Source organism: Lepus europaeus, chromosome X (genome assembly GCF_033115175.1).
Source record: "Lepus europaeus isolate LE1 chromosome X, mLepTim1.pri, whole genome shotgun sequence".
NCBI classification, from domain to species: domain Eukaryota; kingdom Metazoa; phylum Chordata; class Mammalia; order Lagomorpha; family Leporidae; genus Lepus; species Lepus europaeus.
In genome coordinates, this window is record NC_084850.1 from 61182517 (window position 1) to 61206211 (window position 23695).

The 23695-nt window shown below is 48.7% G+C and overlaps 1 protein-coding gene across 7 annotated transcripts in view; it reads right to left on the reverse strand.

Annotated features, from left to right (window-relative positions):
- The window catches only part of SEPTIN6 (septin 6), an 83971-nt gene that overhangs the window by 54736 nt on the left and 5540 nt on the right, over positions 1–23695 (reverse strand). For all 7 annotated transcript variants that reach the window (XM_062182932.1, XM_062182935.1, XM_062182933.1 and 4 more), the window contains exons 2-3: positions 13006–13120; positions 3645–3840 (exon numbers count right to left, since the gene is read on the reverse strand). In XM_062182932.1, coding sequence (XP_062038916.1) covers positions 3645–3840; positions 13006–13120 — 311 coding nt within the window. The remainder of the gene's footprint in view (positions 1–3644; positions 3841–13005; positions 13121–23695) is intronic.

The window sequence follows — 23695 nt, forward strand, 5'->3', positions numbered from 1 at the left end:
AGGCAGAAAGCCAGAGAGGGATAGAGACAGAGAGACCTCCCATCTGCTGGTTCACTCCCCAAATGTCTGCAACACCCAGGACTGGACTAGGCAAAAGCTGAGAGCCAGGAACGAAATCTGAGTCTCCCATGTGGGTGACAGGGACCCAACTACTTCAGTCATCATCTGCTACCTCCCAGGATCTGCTTTAGCAGGAATCTGGAATCAAAAGTGGAGCCTGTTGTGGCACAAAGGGTTAAGCCACCATCTGTGACATCAGCAACCCATGAGTCCTGGCTACTCCACTTCCGACCCAGCTCCCTGCTAATGTGCCTTGGAAAGCAGTGGAAGATGGCCCAAGTACTTGAGCTCCTGCCACCCATGTGGGAGACCTGGAAGAAGCTCCTGGCTCCTGGTTTCGGACTCCCCAGCCTTGGCCATTGCAGCCATTTGAAGAGTGAATTAACGGATGGAAGATCTCTCTCTCTCTCTCTGTAATTCATTTCAAAAATAAATCTTATTTAAAAAGTGGGGCCCAGGGTCTGGTGTTATGGCATAGCATGTAAAGCTGCCACCTGTGATGCCAGCATCCCACATGGGCACTGGTTCATGTCCTAGCTGCTCTACTTTCCATCTAGCTTCTTGCCAATTGCCTGGGAAAAGCAGTGGAAGGTAGCCTGAGTTTTAGGCTCCTGCCATCTGCATGGGAGACCCGGATGAAGTTCCTGGCTCCTGGCTTTGGCCTGGCCCAGTGCTACCTATTGCATCCATCTGGGGAGTGAACCAGCAGATAGAAGATTCTCTCCCTCTCCCCCTCTCTCTGTAACTCTTTCAAAATGAATAAATAAATCTAAAAAAAAAAAGTGGAGCCTGGATTTGATCCCAGGGAAGAGTGCATTCCAACTGGTGTCTTAACTGCTAAGCTCAAAGCAGCCCACCTCCCCTAAGCCCCCTCCACCGCCAGGGTCCAATTTATTCTCAAGGAAACAAAATTAGCACAACAAGCAAGGCTATAAAAGGCAGAGAAGTCATTCTTCTGGAATTTCATACAGAACACAGAATTCAGTTCAATTAAGAAGCTGCACAGATGTATTCATTGTAAGGAAATGGGTATGGCTGTTGCAGCTTTAAGGAAGAAACAGGAAAATTTGGGATATGGTTCATCTCAGAAGCAAGAGAATCTTCCAAGGCGGAGTAGACACTGTTCCACCTGATGTGTAGCCTTTTCTGAATCATCGCCCACCTGACAGCCACGTGACTTCTGGTTACAGGCAGATGGTGCGTGACCCCCACCCCCTCGCTGACCCCAGGACTTAGCACATCCTCCTCTCTCAGCCTCGCCACACCCCTCACTTGCCCACACTGTCAGGGCCGCACAGTCTTTCCTGGACCTCCTACCTCCCTTTTCAGCATGGGTTTTCCTCCAACTGCTGACTTAACACTCCCAGGTTTTTGTCTTCCTCCCAATGTTCTCACTCTACTCTGCTCCCTGGGCTACCTTACATGCGTCCATGGTAGGAACATATCCCTCATGCCTTAGTAACCCAAATCTGTATTTCCAACTTAGACCTCATGTGAACTCCAACTCTGTATTCAACTGCCTACCACCGAAGGTCATCATGTTATCTTGATATTCCACAGAGAGCACAAACTCAAAACCTATCCAAAACAAAGCTGATTATTTAAAAACCTGGTCTCTTATATCACCTTATATGACCTCTCTTGCCGAACACCTGGCACCATTTGTCCACTTTCCAAAGTCAAAAATTTGAGCCTCATTTTAGAGCCTTCTTTTGCCTTCACATTCCTACACCAAGTCTCTTCCAACTCCCGTAGGTTTTATCTACCCAATATTTAGCAACTCTGTCTCCTCTTCCCTACCTCAGCATCTATTCACCCTTACTTTGATCTAACTGGTTGACTAGTGTTTTTTTTGTTTTGTTTTTTAATTTGACAGGTAGAGTTATAGACAGTGTGAGAGAGACAGAGAGAAAGGTCTTCCTTCTGTTGGTTCACTCCCCAAATGGCCGCCACAGCCAGCGCTGCGCTGATCCGAAGCCAGGAGCCAAGAGCTTCTTCCTGGTCTCCTATGCGGGTGCAGGGCCCAAGCACTCGGGCCATCCTCCACTGCCCTCCCAGGCCACAGCAGAAAGCTGCACTGGAAGAGGAGCAACCGGGACAGAATCCGGCACCCATATGGGATGCCGGCGCCGCAGGCAGATTAACCAAGTGAGCCACAGCGCCGGCCCCTGATTAGTGTTTTAATTGATCTTCTTGCTCTTTTAGCTTATCTCCATACTCTCCCAAAGCATCTTTTTCTATTTAACTCTTCAAACAGTTCCATATTTGCACATTGTCTAAATCCCTCCACGATCTGGCTCCTGCTTTCCTCTCCAGGCTCATCATCTGTACTTTCCTCGAGTTCACTCCAAGTGCTAGCCCACAGGCTGCCCAGGTTTTGTAGGGCCTCATGTTTATACAACATAAGGGCTTTCCCCCAAATAATACAGTATTATCACAAGTCTTAGAAGGGACTTTATGTACTTAAGGGCCCTGGGGGCTGGCACTGTGGCGTAGCAGGTGGGGCCGCCGGTTCGAGTCCCAGCTGCTCCACTTCTGATTCAGCTCTCTGCTGTGGCCTGGGAAAGCAGTAGAAGATGGCCCAAGTCCTTGGGCTCCTACACCCTGGTGGGAGAACCGGAGGAGGTTCCAGGCTCCTGGCTTCGGATGGGATCAGCTTCGGCCACTGAGGCCAATGCAGCCAATTGGAAAGTGAACCAGTGGATGGAAGCCCCCCCCGCCCCCGTAACTCTGACTTTCAAATGAATAAATAAATCTTAAAAAAAAAGGGCCCTGAAGTTTATGCTCCATTAGATCCACAGTAACTGGCTCTATTTAGCCAAACAGAAGAAACTGCAGTTCCCTAGAACATACCAGAACCTTCCGCATCACTTTGCCTTTGTCCAAGCAGTTACCTCTGCCAGGAGTGCCCTTGTCTCCTTCCCTCATCTGGCTGAGTCAGCTCAGGGAGTTCGCCCTCCGTGAAGGTTTCCCTGACCTCCCTACACGGAATCGACTGTTCTCGCCTCCGTGCTCTCATTGTCACTTGTCCTTTACCTTGTTTGTACCACATCCTTTACAGAACAAATCACGCTCTATGGAAATTATTTGCTTAAAACTGGTCTTGCCTGTGAGTGCAAGTCCCAAGGGCAGGGACTGAGTTGCTCCTTTTTAGATTGTCAGAGCATGGCAGCACCTGGCCCAAGATAAGAGCTCAATAAATGTTTGTGGAACACAATTGAGACCCCATTCGTGTAGGAGGGGGGTCTTCACACTATTCACAGAAGATGACGCTTATGAAAAACAATGCATGGATTTCAAAAATGTTCTGTAGCAAAATTAAACTTATCGTTTAATTCCACTTTGCCATGAACTTGTTGAAATCGCCTCCTGTATTGCAAAGAAACTCTTCCTTCGGCAACGCAGATGGAATGGAACTGAGGACAGAGGCCCTGGGTGGGGGCAGTGTATGCGGGGCATTTGTTGCCAGCCCACACCCTCTGGGAGGACAAGCTGGGGTCCAGCATCTGTGCTGTCTCCCTGACCCCTGTGGTAACCTCCACTCAGGGGCACCAACAACGTCCTCACCCCACTGCCTTCCTTACCTGTCCTCCTTGTTGATCTGGTCCCCAAAGCCCACTGTGCTAACAATGGTGAGCTTTAGCCCCACGTTGCTCTCTTGAAGGTCATAGGTATTGGACCGAAGCTGGACACCGGGCTGTGTGTGGGTGGCTGGCTCCCCCTCGAACTTTGTGTTGAACAAGGTGTCCATGAGAGTAGACTTGCCCAAACCTGTCTCTCCTGAAAAGAGAAAGGATAAATTATGGTCCGTTCACATGGTGACTAAGCAGTCATTACTCACCACATTTCAGATGTACATTTATTGATGTGGGAAAATTTACATAATCATAGACTAAGTGTAATAAAAGTATTACAGGGCATGTGTTTGACCTTCATCCCATATTGGAGTGCCTCGGTTCCAGTCTCTACTCTGAGCTCTGCTCTGGATTCCAGCTTCCAGCTAATGCACACCCTGGGAGGCAGTAGATGAAGGTTCAAGTACTTGGCTCCCTGCCATCCACATAGGAGACCCAGAGTGAGTTCCTTGCTCCCAACTGGTTCTGCCCAGCCCTGGCCATTGCATGCATTTGGGGAGTGAACCAGCAGATGGAAGATCTCTCTCTCTCTCTGTCTCTCCCTCTCTCTCTCTGTCTGTCTCTCCCTCTCTCTCTATAACTCTGCCTTTCAAATAAATAAATAAGTAAATGTTTTTAAAAAGATAGTGAATTACAGTACATTTCATTTTATTCTTTTCTTTTTTTAAAGATTTATTTTATTTATTTGAAAGACAGAGTTACAGAGAGAGGTAGAGACTGAGAGAGAGGTCCTCCATCTGCTGGTTCACTCCCCAAATGCATGCAATGGCCAGAGCTGCACCGATCTGAAGCCAGGAGCCTCCTCCAGGTCTCCCACGTGGGTACAGGGGCCCAAGGACTTGGGTCATCTTCTACTGTTTTCCCAGGCCATAGCAGAGAGCTGGATTGGAATAGGAGCAGCTGGGACTAGAACCAGCGCCCATATGGGATGCTGGCGCCTCAGGCCAGGGCTTTAACCCACTGCACCACAGCGCCGGCCCCATTTTATTCTTTTCTATTTTCCACCATTTTATTTTCTATTATATCTATTATTTTCTATTATTTGAAAAGCATTGTTGCTATAGTCATAAACAGAAGTTGTATATATATTAAAAATTTATTTCTGGGTGATAGGATTATAAGTGGTTTTCATTTCTTTCTTTATGCTTCTCTGTATTTTCCTAGTTTGTTAAGTGGAACGTGTATAGTTTTTGTAATAAAAATCAAAGAGCTATTTAAATTTTTCAAAAGAGACACTGGCCTCTGGTCTAACACATGTCCTCTCCTCTAGCCCCTCTCTCACCACTTCCCTGAGGGCCCAGGAAGGGCTCTGACCATGCACTCTGTGTCTCCCAGTGGGGAGACTGCGTGGGCCCCTGCCTTGTCCTCCCAGCCTGGTTGAATTTTCAGTGAGACTGTATTTTAGCTAATGGGAACTTAGCAGGCCACAGATTATTCTTCTCCTTTAATTTCAAACAAACCAGCCATTGGTGTGTTTAACAGGCTGCAGAACACTAAGAAATTAAACGACTGGAATTTCAAAAAGACTTCAATTTCACACTAGGGACAGGAGTGGGCGGGGGGGCTGGGGCAGACTGGTGAAGGTTAGGGAGGTTATTTCTGGAGACCAAGGGCTATCAAGGCACTGCCAGGAGTCAAGGAATCTTAGGGAATGGGACATCACAAGGAAGTCCTGAGTAGGAGGGAAGTTGGTGACATGGGAGTTGGGCAGGAATCTAATATGAAGCTGCAAGCTGGGCCAGGCACTGAAACCACTCATCATCTCCATAAACTCAGACTACATCGGCCCCCCAGCCAGCCCAAGTGATTCAGGAATCGCAGAAATAGCAGTCTGTAGTTTCTCACCCCAGACTTCCCTTTGAATATATAGACTGCCCTACTATTCTGCTAGCATCAGCCCTCCTCTTCCCTCCACGTCCCCAGCCCAGGGGACTTGAGCTTGAACTTCTTACTCTAGTCAGTAGTAGGTTTGCACTGGACAATTCCTGGCCTGGCAAATGCCCCCTTGGCACCCATAGCACACACTTACAAAGTGCTCCAGGGCTAGGGTTAAAGCTGCATGATGAGAAATGAGAAATGCTCCCTCTGCCCTCCGCTCTCTGGGTGTGTCAAGCTTTGCATCTTCCAAGCTTTTTTTTTTTTCATCTTGAATAATGAGCTATGAATGCAGGAGGTGCTTTCAAATGTGTCTAGGATGTCAGCTGTGTGTGCAGAAAGAGAGAACAAGAACACTCAATTCAGCCCTGCTCTCCGGCCCCCAGCCCAATTCACAGCCAGGTCTGAGCAGTGTGTTGCATTGCCAGAGTGTGGGGAGATGGTTCCTCACACAGATCCTGTTTCCAGCAGGGTCTGCTATGCCCATAAGCTGCAAAGACTCTCCAAGAAGAGGCCCCCCTTCTCCCTCCCTTAAAGGAACAGGAAGCGTTTGATTCCCAAGAAAACATGGATGAAGTGGGAGCCTTTGCCATGGGAGGTGGCAGCCTTGGCCACACAACAGAATGTATCGTCCTCTACCCAGCCCAGGGTGGGGATGCAGCTCAACTGCACGTGAGGCCAGGAGCTCCGAGTCAGGAGCCCAAAGGTGGCTCCCTACACCTAACTCACTTCCAGGGACATCCCTATCTGCTCTTCTGTCCCGGAGCTCCTGGCTAAGTGCCCTGCACCTCCCACAGAGGACTGGGCTGTTCCCAGCACCCCGAGCAGACTTGCTGGCTCCCTGAAGAACTCTCAGGCAGAATCTTCCTGTAGTCCTGAGGGTCACACAGCAGGCCTCAGGAGCAGCTCTGTGGAGCCAAGGATCCACCCTGTTTGCACAGCTGGAGAACTGGAGCCAGGGCAGGCAGGGCAGGCAGCAGGGAGGCACCGGCGGGACAATGACCACCCAGATGCCTGCCGGCACAAAAGGGCTGTGGAAGTCAGCTGCCCAACAGTGAATGTCTGCAGAAAGAAGTGGCAGGCGTTAGGGAAATGGTGCTAAAGGCAATGCTAAAAGAGGGCAGCAAATGGAGCAAGCTTGGCCTCTGGCTGCCGAGGGCTCCCGCTGCACTTTACTGGGGGCGGGCAGGGCGACTCTGCCAATGCCTGAGCCTAGGGTGCTGCCCCTCCTGCAGCTGCCCTGGGCCCAGTGTTGGGGGAAAGGCATACACGCAAGTGCCCTAAATGGGATCAGGTCAGCAGATTCCAAGTCCCTGTAAGCAAGAGGGAAACTGGCCACTAGTCTGCAGCAGGAAACCTGAGGAGTCCCAAGGGCTCCATTTCTGGCTCCTCCTCGCCAGCCCCTCCAGGGCTCCTCCCAGTGGACAGGAGGGCTTCTTAACCTTTCCAAACTCACACCAGCCGAGAGAACCTCATGCTGCTGGCTTAATGGAGATGGTATCCTGGATACAACAGTTGTCTTTTTTAAAAAAAAAAATTAAAACATATAATATGAAATACGCATTTTCAAACCATGTGCCCTGGGACAATCCAACGTGGACCTCCAGGCTCCACATCCTGGGTTTAAAAAGCACTGTAAGGGGTCGGCGCTGTGGCACAGCAGGTTAATGCCCTGGCCTGAAGTGCCGGTATCCCATATGAGTGCCAGTTCAAGACCCGGCTGCTCCACTTCCGAACCAGCTCTCTGCTATGCCCTGGGAAAGCAGTGGAAGATGGCCCAAGTCCTTGGGCCCCTGCACCCGCGTGGGAGACCTGGAAGGAGCTCCTGGCTTCTGGCTTCGGATTGGCGCAGCTCTGACCGTTGCAGCCAATTGGGGAGTGAACTAGTGGATGGAAGATCTCTCTCTCTCCCTCTCTCTCTCTCTCTCTCTCTCTCTCTCTCTGCCTCTCTTCTCTCTGTGTAACTCTGCCTTTCAAATAAATAAATAAATCTTAAAAAAAAAGCACTGTAAGAAAGGAAAGCTCAGCCCTTCTTCCTCTGGGCTGCTAACAGGGGCCTTCTCCAGCTCCGTATGCAAGTGATTGCATAAAAGTCACTTACAAGTGATTAAATGAAGAGCCCTGGCTGGGTTATCAGGATTACTGTGTGATCTGCATTGAGCCCTTTCCTTTCTCTGGGTCCCAGTCTCTTCTCCGTAAAAGGAGAGTCTGTTTAATGGAGCACTTTCTTCATACCAGCACTGCTGGTATCAGTTACACGTATTTTCTTACTGAGCCTCACAACAAGCCTGAGCAGAAGATACTATGGTTTGTCCTCAGTTTACAGGTGGGTGAACCAAGCCCCTCACTCGCTGTGCAAATCTCACCAACTCCTCAACCTCTCTGCACCTGGACTTCCTCATCCATAAAACGTGGAGGAAGTAATTGGTGCAAGGACATAAACTAACAAGTAGCTCAGCCAGCATTTAAATCCAGGCAGTGCTGGAGCCCATGCTTTCAACCAATATGTTCTAGCAAGTTCCACAGGCATATGTTTGTTCATCTGGTCATTCAACAAGTAATTAGAAAGCCACTAAGACGAGCTAGGCGCAGTTTCAGGGGCTGAGGTTACAGTAATGAACAAGACAGCCACAATTCCTGTTTTCACGGACTTAAAGTCTCTTCCAGCTCCGTGAGTATTAGAATAGACCAAGAGAAATGTCTCTGAGTTCAACGGGGAGGTGTCCGAAAGGAAACACTTCAGGAACTCCAGCTGGCCAGGAGAGCCTATGGACAGGGCGGAGGTCATGGCTGGCCTGGCGGCCCCGCCCTTTCTCTTTCCTGATCTTGCAGAGGGTTGGCAGACGCTGGTGTACTGGAGCCAGCTCCTCCCACTTCCTGCATCTTTTCCCATGCCCACGTGTAGTGACATCATATTGATAGCTTAACATCAGCTACAGGAGCCGGCGCTGTGGTGTAGCGGGTAAAGCCGTCCCCTGCACTGCCAGCATCCCGTCAGCCTGTCTTCAATGGGTGAGCAGATACCTTTCCCAGAGCCAGAGGGATGAAACAGTTGACCCTTGATCTTGGCAGAATGCTGGCTGCCCTCTCCCCTCCTCCTGCAATCCTGATTCTCTTGTGTGTGTTTTTCCCCCAAGTTCAACAGAGCCCAGTTGAGCCTGGAATCCTGAGCAGCTTCAAAGTAAATATTATCATTATGACCCTTTGTGCCTCTCACAGCCATTACTGTTGCTGGCACATTTGGACAGATGAGTCTCTTTCCCAGCAGTGCAAAGCAACAGGCCCCGGCACATTTGTACTGCCGCTGCCTCTGGCGGGTCCTCTGATGCCTCCAGTACTATGGCTAGAATCAGGGGACAGACGAAGTTTCCAGAGCTAAGGGATGGGCATATGGTTGTTTCTTATGGACAGGATGGGAACTTTATCCCACTTGGTGATTATTTTCAGCCCTAGAGAATCTATTGGAGCAGAGTTGTACTATGTTCATGCCCATGTACTTAGCCCTCTTAAAAGAATACTTGTAAGCTCTGCTATTTGTACCCTTATATATCAATTAGGCTCTGGATTCATAAAAAATTCTCTCTCCCTTTCTCTTGTTCCCAACATACACCTGTTCATGTGCACCCACACACGCACATATGCATGTGGGATACTTACTCTGCTAGGCGTGGAACTACAATCTGCAGCCCAGCACCAAAAGAAATACCAACGTGAAAAAATATCCTAGGCCTCTGTTGACAATCAAACATAGCACTGCCATAACGTGACACTGAAAAGGTCCTATCAGAAAAGAAAATATTTTGGAAAAACATACAAGAGTTAATTCAAAAAATTTTGTGGACAAATGGAATTAGAAGATAATGCGTGTTTCCACAAACTCTTTTGAAGAGTCCTAGTATTTTATGCTCAAATAGAATTTTTTTTTTTGACAGGCAGAGTGGACAGTGAGAGAAAGAGAGACAGAGAGAAAGGTCTTCCTTTTGCCGTTGGTTCACCCTCCAATGGCCACCGCGGTAGGCGCGCTGCGGCCGGCGCACCGTGCTGATCTGATGGCAGGAGCCAGGTGCTTCTCCTGGTCTCCCATGGGGTGCAGGACCCAAGGACCTGGGCCATCCTCCACTGCACTCCCTGGCCACAGCAGAGAGCTGGCCTGGAAGAGGGGCAACTGGGACAGGATCGATGCCCCGACCGGGACTAGAACCCGGTGTGCCGGCGCCGCAAGGCGGAGGATTAGCCTAGTGAGCCGCGGCGCCGGCCTCAAATAGAATCTTTTTATAACAGGCGTTAAGGAAGTAAACCTGACTGTTAAGCACAGGCAGTAGGCAGGAAAGTATGGTCGCAGGAAGTCCTCTGAGAGAAAAGATTACCCTCAGCAGCCAGGCTAGGAGCGCTTTGCCAAATTAGCAACAGGACCCAGCCCCGTGATTGGGCTAAGACTGCAGTCTCAGATGTACTCCACTCATGACCTTGGCCCAAACTGTGGGTTCTCAGAACAATGACGAGGTTATAAGCACAGCAAGAGGGCAGGATGCATGAGCTATAGGCTTTTTTTGGATCAGGGATGAGGAATGAAATTATGGCAGTCTCTCCAATGGTTATACCTGCAGGTGTAAGAGGGGAGCTCCTGGGACAGCCATTTAGTGGAACTTGACGAGTGGCGAGAAAAAGAGAGGATGTGATTCCTTGGGAGTGAGAGGATCCCTTTCCTACGCCTCCCCTCCCAGAGAGTCTGTCCTCATGCCCGAGCAATCCCACCCCAGCAGGTACATACTGAGGCCGTTGCAGCCGTGCAATGTCTGGGTGGGAGCTAGAGGACAATGGTTCACTATTTTCCCCCTCACTTTGCCTTGAGCTTGGCTGCCTCTTCCACTGGGCCCCAGGAAGAACCTGTGATCCACATGTCAAATTACCCTGCACTTTGCCACCACAGAGCCATTCTGAACCACAGCCTTCCATTAAAGTCTTATCAGCCCACCCAACTGCACTTGCTTGAAAAGTTAACGCTTAGAGAGGGTCTGTCACTTCACTTCTCATCTCCTCAGCTTCAGTGCAGGTCATACAGAACTCTCAGAGGAATGCCAAGTGACTCCTGTACGTTTGTGCTGAAATACTGCAGCCATCAAATACTAGGTGAAATAAATTGGCCAGCAGCAATACACTAGAGGTCTTGTTGGTTAAACAGAGATTCAGTGGCGCTGACATTGGATGTGGTATCATTTGTTCTTGATGTTGATCACTATGACTTCTATTTATTTTATATCTCTTCTCTTTTTTTAAGATTTATTTATTTATTTATTTGAAAGTTAGAGTTACAGAGAGAGAGAGAGAAAGAGGTCTTTCACCCAATGGTTCACTCCCCAATTGGCCGCAATGGCCAGAGCTGAGCAGATCCGAAGCCAGGAGCTTCTTCCTGGTCTCCCACGCGGGTGCAGGGGCCCAAGGACTTGGGCCATCCTCCACAGCTTTCCCAGGCCATAGCAGAGAGCTGGATGGAAAGTGGAGCAGCTGGGATAGAACCGGCGCCCATATGGGATGCCTGTGCTTCAGGTCAGGGTGTTAACCCACTGCACCACAGTGCCGGCCCCTATTTTATATCTCTTCTAATAGCACCTCAACATAACCATGAGTGAGACCTGCAGCATTTGAGGGGTTAACAGCTCAGATTTGGACGTGCAAGCCCCTGGTGCGTAACCTTGTGAAGCACATATTTCCACCTCATAGGTTCCAAAGCTGAGGCGTGGGCCCGGGGATTTAGCTCGTGAGTGAGCCTGGCTGGCTGGCTGTCATCCATATTTACATGTGGCTTTGTTGTTCCCTACTTGTCCTGGAACGTGCAGTGAATCTCCTACAGAAAACGACCTGGAAAAAGAGTGCTGGGGGCATTTATTCAAAATAAAGAGTCAGAGTAAATGAATGACTTTAGTGGGAAAACAGAATTTCTGAGTACATGAAAGAGTAAAACAACCAATTCAGTGGTGGCTCAGATCTACAACATGAATGAGTGCCCCATACACTCTGTACAAAAATGAGAAAAGGCAATTAACAAAAGCGTTTGAGTGTTGCAACCAGTGTGAACACTGGCTTTATTATAGTATTTATGATCATTAAGTTTTGGAAGGAGGCCACTGAAAATATACAGGTATGCTTGCCTGCACAGTAGGGTAAGAATTATATGCTATGCTTATGTTTGCAAATTTGAAATGTTTAAGGTGGAAGGACAGAGTCTTATAGAGTGTCAAGGAACCGTTGTCCCTCATGCTTGTTTGATCGGTGCTCAACGGTTTCCCAAGTGCTTTCGTGTTCTCAAGAGATGTTGCTGGCAGCAGTTAAGAGAAGCAGTGGGAGGGACAAGGTGTCTCCCAGATCTGGGTCCTTGTTAAAGCTCTGACACTTTTTCTGTGTTGACTCAGATAAAAACCTTTGCCCTCCTCGAGTCTCTGGTTCTCCATCTATTCCATGAAGACATGAATGCTACTCTCTCTGCCACATTACAGTCTAGTAAGTACTGAAAGAGCTAATGTTAGGGCCGGCGCTGTGGCCCGGCAGGTTAAAAGCCCTGGCCTGCAGCGCCAGCATCCCATATGGGTGCCGGTTCAAGTCCCGTCTACTCCTCTTCCGATGCAGCTCTCTGCTATGGCCTGGGAAAGCAGTGGAAGATGGCTCAGATGCTTGGGCCCCTGCACCCGTATGGGAGACCTGGAAGAATCTCCTGGCTCCTGGCTTCGGATCAGCCCAGCTCTGGCTGTTGCAGCCATTTGGGAAGTGAATCAGCAAATCAAAGACCTTTCACTCTGTCTCTCTTTGTCTGTAACTAACTAACTAAATAAATAAAATCTTTTAAAAAAATTTTTAAAAAGAGCTAATGTTGAGAAAGCATGTGAGAAGTATAATAGTTGGTTCCTATGGGGTTAACCCATTCATCCCATTTCACAAACATCACTGAACTCTGTATGCTTCCATCAGCACACAGAGGAGACTAAGATGAGGTTCCCACAAGTTGAGAGTCAAGATCTAGGCAAGAGGAATAAAAGAACTCTGTACTTGAGCTCAAACTGTACCAAGCGTAAGATGCAGAGGCCTCTGTCCTCAGCCATCACCTCCCTCTCAACTCTGCCCTGAATCTTGTCTTCTGTAGTCAAAATGGACTTACTAACGGTAACTAAGCAAGCCAGCTCCCTTATATAATGTCCACTGGGTTTCATATAGTTCAGGTTTCCCCAAGGTGTGGCCCCATATTCTGATCTGGCCAAGGAGCAACTGGTAAACAACCACTGCTACCAAAAAGACGCAGAGGGCTAAAAGAAGAAGAGGGGAGGACACATTCTTCCAACCAGATCAGAATGACACATTATTTAACCTAATTACCTGCAAAGCCACATCCAGCCATTAAGGATCCATATTCTGTAATAGAATTTCCTGCTATGGAAATACTCACCCACGCACAGGATGTTGAAGCAGAAGCCCTGGCTGACTGACTTATTCACCAGCTGGTCAGGCAAGCTGTCAAACCCCACATGTCCAGCCAGGGGGACAGTTCGGCAACCTTCACCCTAATATGGAAGGAGAGGGAGAGGAGAAAATGAAAATGTGCATAAAAGCCATCTGAGATTCGCTTCTCCATCCAAATGTCCCTCGTGTTAGGAAGTAACACTCTCCAGAGCCCAGCGTGTCATTTCTTCCCTCGGCTACTCCCAGCCTCAAAGCAAAATGGCCCATCAGCTTGGACATCAGGGGCTCCTGGGCACAGGCAATCTCTAAGCTCAGTACTGGATGTCTGTCTCCACAGCTCCAGACAGAGCAAACTGCAAAGAGGCTTTATCAAGGGCAGCGAGGCAGGGGCAGAGGAGGAGAGCGCTGGCCGTGAATGCTCACAGAGTTGAGCTAAATCTCCACTCACCAGCTAGACAACCTCTCAGAGATTCGATTTCCTTCCATGTCTGTCATATAAGATGACCTATCTTAGAGGTGACTGGGAGATTCAAACGTGCTCATTCATAGAACCAGCTCAGTGCATGCAGAAGTGATCTGTAAGTATTACAAAGAGACTTTACAAAGCAATTACTCTGCACTCTAGGACATTGCAGGGACCTACAAAAGTGCAAAGGTGCAAAGCACAGGCCTTTAAGTCAGGCATGTCTGAGGTCGGGCCCCACCTCCATCACCTTCTGCTTGTGTGATCTCAGGCAAGTGACTTAACTTCTTCAAGTCGCCCCACGTGTAAAATCAGAAACCTGCAGCTGCTATGAAGACTATTGAGGAAAATGCTCCGCAAGCACTTAGAATAGTGTCTTCTAGCATGTGGGAAGCATTCAGTCAACAGTGACTGCTCTTATTATTGCCCTGAGGTTATCCTCAGCGCTCTAACCTGACTTGGAGTGCCAGGGAGCACGTGGCTCCCTCTAGCTAGAGGGTGCGGCTTCCATGCCTCCTCCCTGCTCCCTTTACTCCATAGGGGTCAGCCAGGCCACTCCCAGCCCTGGAAAGCAGAGGGCGTTTGCTTTGCCTGCGAGGCCCAAAGCTTCTTATAGTTAATGGTTTTACAAAACAGGGAGAGTCTCAAACCGGGGCAGGCTTCCAAGGAGCCAGGCAGAAGGACAAAAGGGGCCTGCATGTACTCAAGAAACGTGCCAACTGCCAAGGGCCGCAGGGGTGGGGAGGGGAGAAGAGAAGCTGGAGACAGCCAAGCTAGAGGAGTAGACTATGTAAGGAGTCAGAGTCTCTGTTAGGTGGGGCTGCACCAAGCTCTCCATAACGAGAGCAATGCCAAGAGCAATCCAAGAAAGGCACGCTTAGTGCCAGGAGGTCTGCGCCAGCATCCCAGGCTGCGCCAGTAGGCAGCTTTTATGGTGGACTGGACCTGCTTTTAGACTAGGTTCTTCGGTAATCAGGGTGCACTTTCACACTGGAGGGGGCGGGCTGCAATGGTGGAGGAGCCTCGCGGTGGCAGCCAACATTGCCGGAGCCTCTTCCGACGCAGCCCCTTTGCCCAGCTTGGGATACCACTCCCGTTGGTATCACGGGCTCCCCCAAGAACAAGCAGCAGAGCTGGCGCCGGTAACTGTCATCTGGAAAGTTCCTGACCCTCTCCCATTTCACCACACACCCTCCCCAGCGGGGCATTCTCGACAGACAACCGCATGGCATCATCCAGGCCGAGTGGGTTATTCTGGGTCCCTACCTGAAGACAGCGGAGTTTCAGGAGGAGCCCACGTCACTACAGGCTTCCTTCTACATTCACCCCTTTCCACTTTCCCTTGCCCGTTTCCCCTTCTTCTCTTCATTCAGGCAAAGTATGAGCTAAGGTCCTACTACTGGTTCTCAGGCCCCAACCACGCAGGGGAGAGAGGGATTTAACAGGCTTCCTTGACGGAGCCTCCTACGTAGCAGGCATCGGAAATTGAGATGGCCTCAGAGTTGAGGTTTCCTGAGCCATATTTTATCGCCCCCGGCTGCCTCTTCCTGTCTCCAAATTCAGCAGCATTGAAACGTCAAGTGCTCCAAAGCTTCTGGTCCAAGTGCCAAAAGAGAGGAACGGCATTTTCAAACTGAAGCCAGTGGAGAGCAGTGGGCACAGCTTCCACACCTTCTTCTGAAAGCTCAATTTCACGGTCAAAAACTTCCCACCCAACACCTCCCATGTGCCCAGGATTATCCCCACTAGGCACAATGCTGTAAAGAGCCCTAAGTAGCAAAACAAAAGAGTATGGGCTTTGGGTTTGGGGGGATCTGGAGTTTTGAGCACAGAGGTCCATAATACAAGGTAGTATTTTCGAAAGATCCATTTCAAAAGGTCCTTGGCTGAAAGAGAGATGAGGGGCAGCGAGACACTCCAATGACACTGAACAGTTCGAGTGACATCCAGACACTGGGGCAATAAACGCCAGCTGAAGTGAACTGACATGGCTCAGAACTCAAAAGGAAGGACTAAATTCAAGCAATGTCCTAAAGAAGGGATGAGACTCAATGAGTGACTGGGCAGAGAGAGTGAGGGAAAAATCAAAGCTGACTAAACATCTAAGGAGCTTGGAGTGATAGCACCATGGATACAAAGAGGGAAGGCATGGGGCCGGTGCTGTGGAATAGCGGATTAAGCTGTCACCTGCGATGCTGGCACCCCCTTTGGGCACTGGTTCGAGTCCCAGCTGCTCCACTTCCGATCCAGCTCTCTGCTATGGCCTGGGAAAGCAGTAGAAGATGGCCCAAATCCTTGGGCCCCAGCACCCAGGTGGGAGACCTGAAGAAGATCCTAGCTTCTGGCTTTGGATTGGCCCAGCTCTGGCCATTGCAGCCATTTGGAGAGTGAACCAGCGGATGGAAAACCTTTCTCTCTGTCTCTCTGTAACTCTGCCTGTCAAATAAATTAATTAATCTTTAAAAAAGAAAGAGGAAAGCCAGGGAAGTGAGCTTGTTTAGTGGGGACATTGAGAAGTTTGTGGTTTTTTTAAAAAAGATTTATTTATATATGAGGGGCTGGCACTGTGGCGTAGTGGGTAAAGCAACCGCTTGCATTGCCAGCATCCCATATGGGTGCTGGTCCAAGTCCTGGCTGCTCCACTTCCAATCCAGCTCTCCGCTGTGTCCTGGGAAAGCAGTAGAAGATGGCCTAAGCCCTTGGACCCCTGCACCCACATGGGAGACCTGGAAGAAGCTCCTGGCTCCTGGCTTCAGATCAGCACAGCGTCGGCCATTGCGGCCATTTGGGGGAGTGAACTACTGATGGAAGACCTGTCTTTCTCTCTGCCTCTGCTTCTCCCTCTCTGTAACTCTGTCTTTCAAATAAATAAACAAAATCTTTTAAAAAAATATTTATTTATTTGAAAGACAGAGTTACAGAGAGGAGGAGGAGGAGAGAGAGAGAGTGAGAGAGATTGATTTATCTTCCATCCACTGGTTCATTCCCCAAATGGCCACGCCACAATAGCTGGAGCTGGGCCGATCCAAAGACAGGAGCCAGGAGCTTCCTCTGGGTCTCCCCCCAGGGCCATCTTCTGCTGCTTTCCCAGGTGCATTAGCAGGGAGCTGGATCAGAAATGGTGCAACCAGGACTCAAACCGGCACCTATATAGGATGCTGGTGTCCCAGGCATCGACTTTACCTATTACATCACAACGCTGGCCAGAGAAGTTTGGTTTCAAATCAGTGTTTTATTTTTTTAAAGATTTATCTATTTATTTGAAAGGCAGAGTTAAGAGAGAGTGAATGAGAGAGAGAGAGAGAGAGAGAGAGAGAGAGAGAGGAGGAGGAAGAGAGACAGAGAGATCTGCCATCTACTGGGTCACTGCCCAAATGGCCACAACAGCTGGAGCTGGGCCGATCTGAAACTGGGGTCCAGGAGCCTCTTCCAAATCTCTCACATGAGCAGAGGCCCAAGCATCTCGGCCATCCTCCACTGTCTTCCCAGGCACATCAGTAGGAAGCTGGATGGGAAGTGGAGCAGCCGGGACTTGAATCAGCGTCTCTATGAGGTGCCAGGTACTGGATTTATCTGCTACTCCACAGCACCGGCCCCTAAATCAGTGTTATTTTAAAAATTATTTGAGGGGCTTGCGCTGTGGCTCACTTGGTTAATCCTCCGCCTGCGGTGCTGGTATCCCATATGAGCACCGGGTTCTAGTCCCTGTTGCTCCTCTTCCAGTCCAGCTCTCTGCTGTGGCCCGGGAAGGCAGTGGAGGATGGCCCAGGTGCTTGGGCCCCTGCACCAGCATGGGAGACCAGGAGGAAGCACCTGGCTCCTGGCTTCGGATCGGTGCAGTGCCAGCCATGGAGGCCATTTGGGGGGGGGTGAACCAACAGAAGGAAGACCTTTCTGTCTGTCTCTCTCTGTCACTGTCTATAGCTTTACCTGTCAAATAAAAAAAAATTTAAAAAAATTACATTGATCAGGTTTTAGATTTTATAAAGGAAATCAAGGTTCATTGTCTTAATTTGCAAACATACAGGTCTTTTGATGGGCTTTGTCCTTGCTTTGTAACTAAATGTCAACCTGATTCTCAAATTTTTTTATTCCCCAAAATTGTACTTAAAAACCCCAGTAACACCAGCCCCTTCAGGTTTTGCCACTTTGCTAGGAGACTTCTGACTTAAATAAGTCTTGCTTTTAAATTAAAAAAAAAGGATTTATGTACTTGAAAGGCAGAGTGAGAGAGGGAGAGACAGAGAGAGGTCTTCCATCGACTGGTTCACTCCCCAAATGGCCACAACAGCTGGGTATGGGCCAGGCTGCCTCGTCTCTCCAGCAGGGGCCCAAGCACCTGGACCATCTTCTGTTGTTTTCACAGGCACATTAGCAGGGAGGTGGATCAGAAGTGAGGCAGCTGGGACTCGAACCAGCACTCTGATAAGGGATACCTTCATTGCAGGTGGTGGTGTAACCTGATGCGCCACAATGCTGGCCCCTCTGATGCTCTTTAACCATTTTTGTTGAAAAGCAACATTGTGTTGTTTAATTTGCATTTTATTACTGAGGGTGAGCACTTTTTATTGTTCAACTGTGTATGTGTTGTGTGTGTATCTGTAAATTGCCTTTGACTGCTTGTATTTCTCTTTTGGATTTGTCAAAGCATTTCATATATTAAAGAAAATAAGGTAGTTTTAATTTTATGGTGAGATATCCAGGAGAAGAAATCTAATAAGTAGTTAGCAATGTGGGATTTTAGGCTCTGGGGGAATTCAGGACTGAGAAATAAATTCAGGACTGAATCTGAGAGAGATGAAATTGGATATATTCTTCAGAGAGAGAAGAGCTGAAGACTGGATATAAGACATGGCCTGAGTAAGGACGGAGAGATGGACGGATTCTTCCAAGAAGAGGAAATGATCAGCAAAGTAAAGAGAGGATCCAACAGTTCTCCCTCATCAGAAGTCAAAGGGAAAGAACAATTGCAGAGACAAGGCCCCTGCCGCCCACGTGGGAGACCTAAATGGAGTTCATAGCTTGCCCCAGACCTGGCTGGCATGGCCATTTGGGGAGTGAACCAGAGGACGGAAGAGACCTGTGTGTGTGTGTGTGTGTGTCTGCCTTTCTCTACTGCTCTAGCTTTCAAATAAATAAATCAATCTTTTTTAAAACAAAGAAGGATTGCAGAGAAATGGCCATTGATTTGGATTTGGTGAAGGTCACTGATGACCCTGAGAATCCTTACTTCTTCTGTATCTTTTACTTAGTACCCACTATACCAAAATTAACTGAAGATGTTGTGGACAAAGAAAGGGGCATGGGACTAGTTAATATATTTTTCTTGCTTCTCAAGATTTGAGCAGCAAACTTTTTGTCTCAGTCTCTGTGGTTAAGAAAACTTTGGTTGGCCGGTGCCGTGGCTTAACAGGCTAATCCTCCGCCTTGCGGCGCCAGCACACCGGGTTCTAGTCCCGGTTGGGGCGCCGGATTCTATCCCGGTTACCCCTCTTCCAGGCCAGCTTTCTGCTATGGCCCGGGAAGGCAGTGGAGGATGGCCCAAGTGCTTGGGCCCTGCACCTGCATGGGAGACCAGGAGAAGCACCTGGCTCCTGGCTTCGGATCAGCACGATGCACCGACCGCAGTGGCCATTGGAGGGTGAACCAACGGCAAAAAGGAAGACCTTTCTCTCTGTCTCTCTCACTATCCACTCTGCCTGTAAAAAAAAAAAAAGAAAAGAAAACTTTGGGGACTGGTGTTGGCTTAGTGGGTTAAGCTGCCAGCATTTTGAGTTTGAGTTCTGGCTGCTCCACTTCTGATCCAGCTCTCTGCTATGCCCTGGGAAAGCAGCAGAAGATGGCCCAAGTCCATGGGCCCCTGCACCTGTGTGGGAGACCCAGAGGAAGCTCCTGGCTCCTGGCCTTGGATCGGCATAGCTCCAACCATTGTGGCCAACTGGGGAGTGAACCATCGGATGGTTCTCTCTGCCTTTCTTCTCTCTGTGTAACCCTGACTTTCAAATAGATAAATAAACCCTTAAAAAAAAAGAGAACTTCAATATTGTATCTGTGTAGTTCCTGCTTTAGAAAATCCTGTCTAGCGAGCATGAACTCTTGCTTTGAAGAATCTTGTAAGATACCAAGGTCTTCATTATGAGTATCAGTCCTCATTGTTCAAAGCTGAATGTGTAGCGGGGTAGAAAGGACAAAACATTGGGCTGAATGTAAACTGACCCCAGGAAGACCTCTGAAGTTTCTTTCCTCCTCCCTAAGCCGCTGATTTCTTATCTCTTTCCTCTTTCTCCTTAAGGTGGTCTGATTGATTGAGAACCTGATTACTTTGATTGCAGTTAATTGAATGGTTCCTTGACTACAGTGTACCCAAGAGGAGATGGAACCGGCAGCTTGGCCCAGCATGTCTGACACTAAAACCTCAAGCTGTCATCTTGAGTAGCAGTTGATGCCAGGTTCAAGACTTGAACTAAGATGCCAGAAAGATCAGTCGCCAAAATTGTAAATTGCACACCACCCATAACCCTGCAACCTCCTCTCAGAATTTACCTGCAGGAATGCACAAATCTGGCCAAAGACCTATGCACAAGGAAATTCATTACAGTGTTGTTTATAGTACAGGAAAACTAGAAAAAACAAAACCCTAAATGTCCAAAAGCAGGAAGATATTTAACTACATCATGGCACATGCTTATTCTGGAATGTTCTGCAGCCACTAGAAGGAAAAATGGTGGTTCTACATGTGTTGATGTGAATCTTTCCAAGACACATGATAAGGCAGAAAACAGGTTGCAGAACAAGCACCATATATGAGCCCTTACACACACAAAACCCTGTATATGTGTATTTACAAGGAATGTGATGTGATAGAGGATTGCGAAGATACTCCGCAACCCAAGAAATGTGGCTATCTCTGGTGGGGGAATGGAACGAGGGGCCCAGTCAGAGGGGCAGGCAGGCTGCTGCCGTATTGTCGGACTCTTTTATAGCGTGCAAGTACTCACGTATTACCTGTGTAATTTAAAAAGATTTTTAATAGCAGAAAAGAGAGCCTTCGTTCGGCTTTGCAGAGGGGATAATTAGGATGCAGAGAGCCTGAGAGGCGCTGAAAGGCAGGCAACATGAAAGAGTGCTCCTGAGAACTGGGACAGCGCCCACGGCCCGCCCCAGTCACACTTCCTGTTTTCCCCTCCTCTGCAGTCACCTGCGGTTTTGCAATACGTTATACCACATCTCATGTCACGGGCAGAAAACACTGCTCTTTTGCTCTTCCTCCTCCTCCCCCAAGACACACCGATTTGGGTTTTTAATTGAATGTTCGTAAGGTTCCTGTTACGAAGCGCGAGTTATGGTGCCTGCAGCTGTGCATCTCCCTCCCACTGCTGTTCTTCTGAAAATAAAGAAATCCATAAGCACCCGAGTACCCCCCCCAGGTTCCCTGCACCTCCTCCGACCTCAGTGGTGGAGTAAGCAAACAGCATGTGAGGCCTCTGGGAACTGAGGGTACGTTTGTGTCCACGGAGACTCTCGGGTCCCCATTTCAAGCCAGGGTGACTGAGTTAATAGCTGCTATTCTGAAGGAGGACAGCAAAAAGTTTGGAACTCATTGCTGATGACGAGCTCTGAGGAAACTTTCTCCCCTGGCCTTCTCTCCGACTCTCCCCCCACCTAATACTGAATCTCTGTGAGAGCCTGCAAATCGCCACGACTGCCAAAGCCAGTTCATCAGTTCAGTGATGAACCAATGATGCCCAGTGGACTATTAAGTAGCTGACAAAAAAGTTTTCTAAGAAAACCTAATGACATGAGGAAATACTCACTGAATATTGATAGGCAAAATGCAACAGAAAACCAGCACACCTTAGAGCATCATCTGGATGATGGTGGGAAAGTCGACTCACACTTTTTAAAAAGAGTGGAAGAAGAGACACCAAAATTATGACATTGGTTACTTTGGAGTAGAAGGGCTGTCAGTGATGTTGCTTTTCTGTGTTTTCCAAATTTTCTTCAATAGGCATATTTCAATTTTATAATTAGGAAAAAGTTTTTTTTTTTTTTTTTTAAGATTCTACGGTGACATGTTGCTAGGCAGGAGAGTGACCTCAGACGTTTTAGAAAAACCCCAAACTACACTCAGAAAAGGTGCTTCCTTCACAGATAGCCAGAAAATTTGGTTAATCAGAGCATTCAGCTTTTGGGCAGTTTTAATGTATGTAAGATATTTACTTTACTAATAGTACAATAAAACCCTATTCTCATTCTAACTTCTTATTGCATATAATATGCATAACGAATATCACTTAAAATTACAAAGATTCATGCGAACCAGAAGTCAAAATCACATATAATGAAATAGGCAGCTAAAAGTCTTGAGCTGATATCAGGAGGCTCATAGCCCAGTGTGCTGCCTCCAATGTTGTCAAGGGAATGGAAGCCATCGTTTCATCAGGTATATGAACCACAAAAGCCCTGTCAACTTCTCAGAGGTTTTAAAAAAAAAAGCATAAAACAACACTTCCAATTTACCCAGCACGTCAGATATGAGGATTTCCCTCATGCTCATTATGCCAGGGCTAGAGAAACTGACAGTAGTACTAACGCCCTGTGCTGGCCGAGAGAAATCTGGAGGTGGTCCCAAGAAGAAATACGCCTTGCAAAAGCTGGCAGTGCCCTTAAGCACTGTCGAGAATGTTTCTCAGTGGAGGAGCAGCGTGGGGACCCTAGGAAGCACAAAGGAGACCACCCTATCACACAGGGAGAGGGTGGAAGGGCCATTTTTGGCAAATCCAATAGAAGAAACTCTGATGTACAAGGTAAGAGGCCGGTGCTGTTGCATAGTGGGTTAAACTGCTGTCTGCAGTGCTGGCATCCCATATGGGCACCGGTTCGAGTGCTGCTCCACTCCCAGATGCCCCACTTCCAACCCAGCTCCCTGCTAATGTGCCTGGGAAAGCAGCAGAGGAAGGCCCAAGGCCTTGGATGGGGCTCCAGGCTCCTGGCTTCAGCCTGGCCCAGCCCTGGCCGTTGCAGCCATTTGGGGAGTGAAGCAGCACATGGAAGATCTCTGTCTCTGTCTCTCCCTCTGTAACTCTGCCTTTCAAATGAATAAATAAATCAAAAGAAAAAAACACAGCAACCCTTCAAATACACACACACACACAAATACACACAGAGAGATAAATTCCAGAGTGGTTTTTCATTCTAGAAAAGGATTCACAGTAGGATTCCATTAACTAGCCAGCTCTCCTGGTGCATTGAAAATGGGATTCAATCGACGAACACTGAGCTGTCATGTACCTTCATAGGAAGACACTAGCGATCCACACCTGCCCGGACAGAGAGAGCTGGAGTACTGTTTCTACTCCACTTACAGAGCCCCTGCTGAGTGGAAAGCAGACAGCGGCCTTCTCGCCAACTCTCTCCCCACCCAGCTCAAGGAGTCAGAGCAGGGAAGGGGTGGAGTTCCAGTCTGCCACCTCATTTGGAAGCAGAAGCAGGCAAAGGCCTAAAAGAAACTAGGCTGGAAGACAAGGAAACAGAAGAACCATACAATGCTAAGGGCTGGACACGCCCAGAAGGATCACCTCATCCAATAGGCTCTTTTTGCAAAAAGGGAAACAGAGACCCGGAGAGAGGAAGTGACTTGTCCCGAGTCCGAGTGATTGAGTGGCGAGGAGCGGCGCTGGGATCCAGGCCCCTGTCAAGCAGAACGCCACACTTAAATGGAAACGCTGACTCAAGAGGCACAAGCAGCTCTCCACGCTGCTGAAGTTCTGGAACATCGCCCTTGATGCCGGTCAGCAGAAGGTTCAGGCAACGCGACGCAGAAGCCCGTGGGCTCACCAAGAGGCTCTGGCCCACAGAGGGCAACTGAGGCAGTGGACGCCACAAAGGGCCTGTGCTCCTTTCTCCTTATTCCCCCCCACCCCTTTTCTTTCCCATTTCCCTCCTCTTCTGATTCTGGCCCAAGCCTCAGCCTGGCCAATTGCCAGCTCCGCTCAAGAGCCCCAGAGCTGGGAGCCCCTACCTAATGCCACAAGCCCGAGTCCAGGTAAATGATCTCCACCTCAGAGCAGGGCAACTGGTGATCAGGACTGGTTAACTTTCCCACAAAAGCCAGACAAATCGCCTTCAAGCCAGGCGATCTCAACAGTTTCCTGGGTGTTCTAGCCTTTGTTACGTCCAATCTGTTAAAGAAAAGGCAAAGAAACAAGAAGAA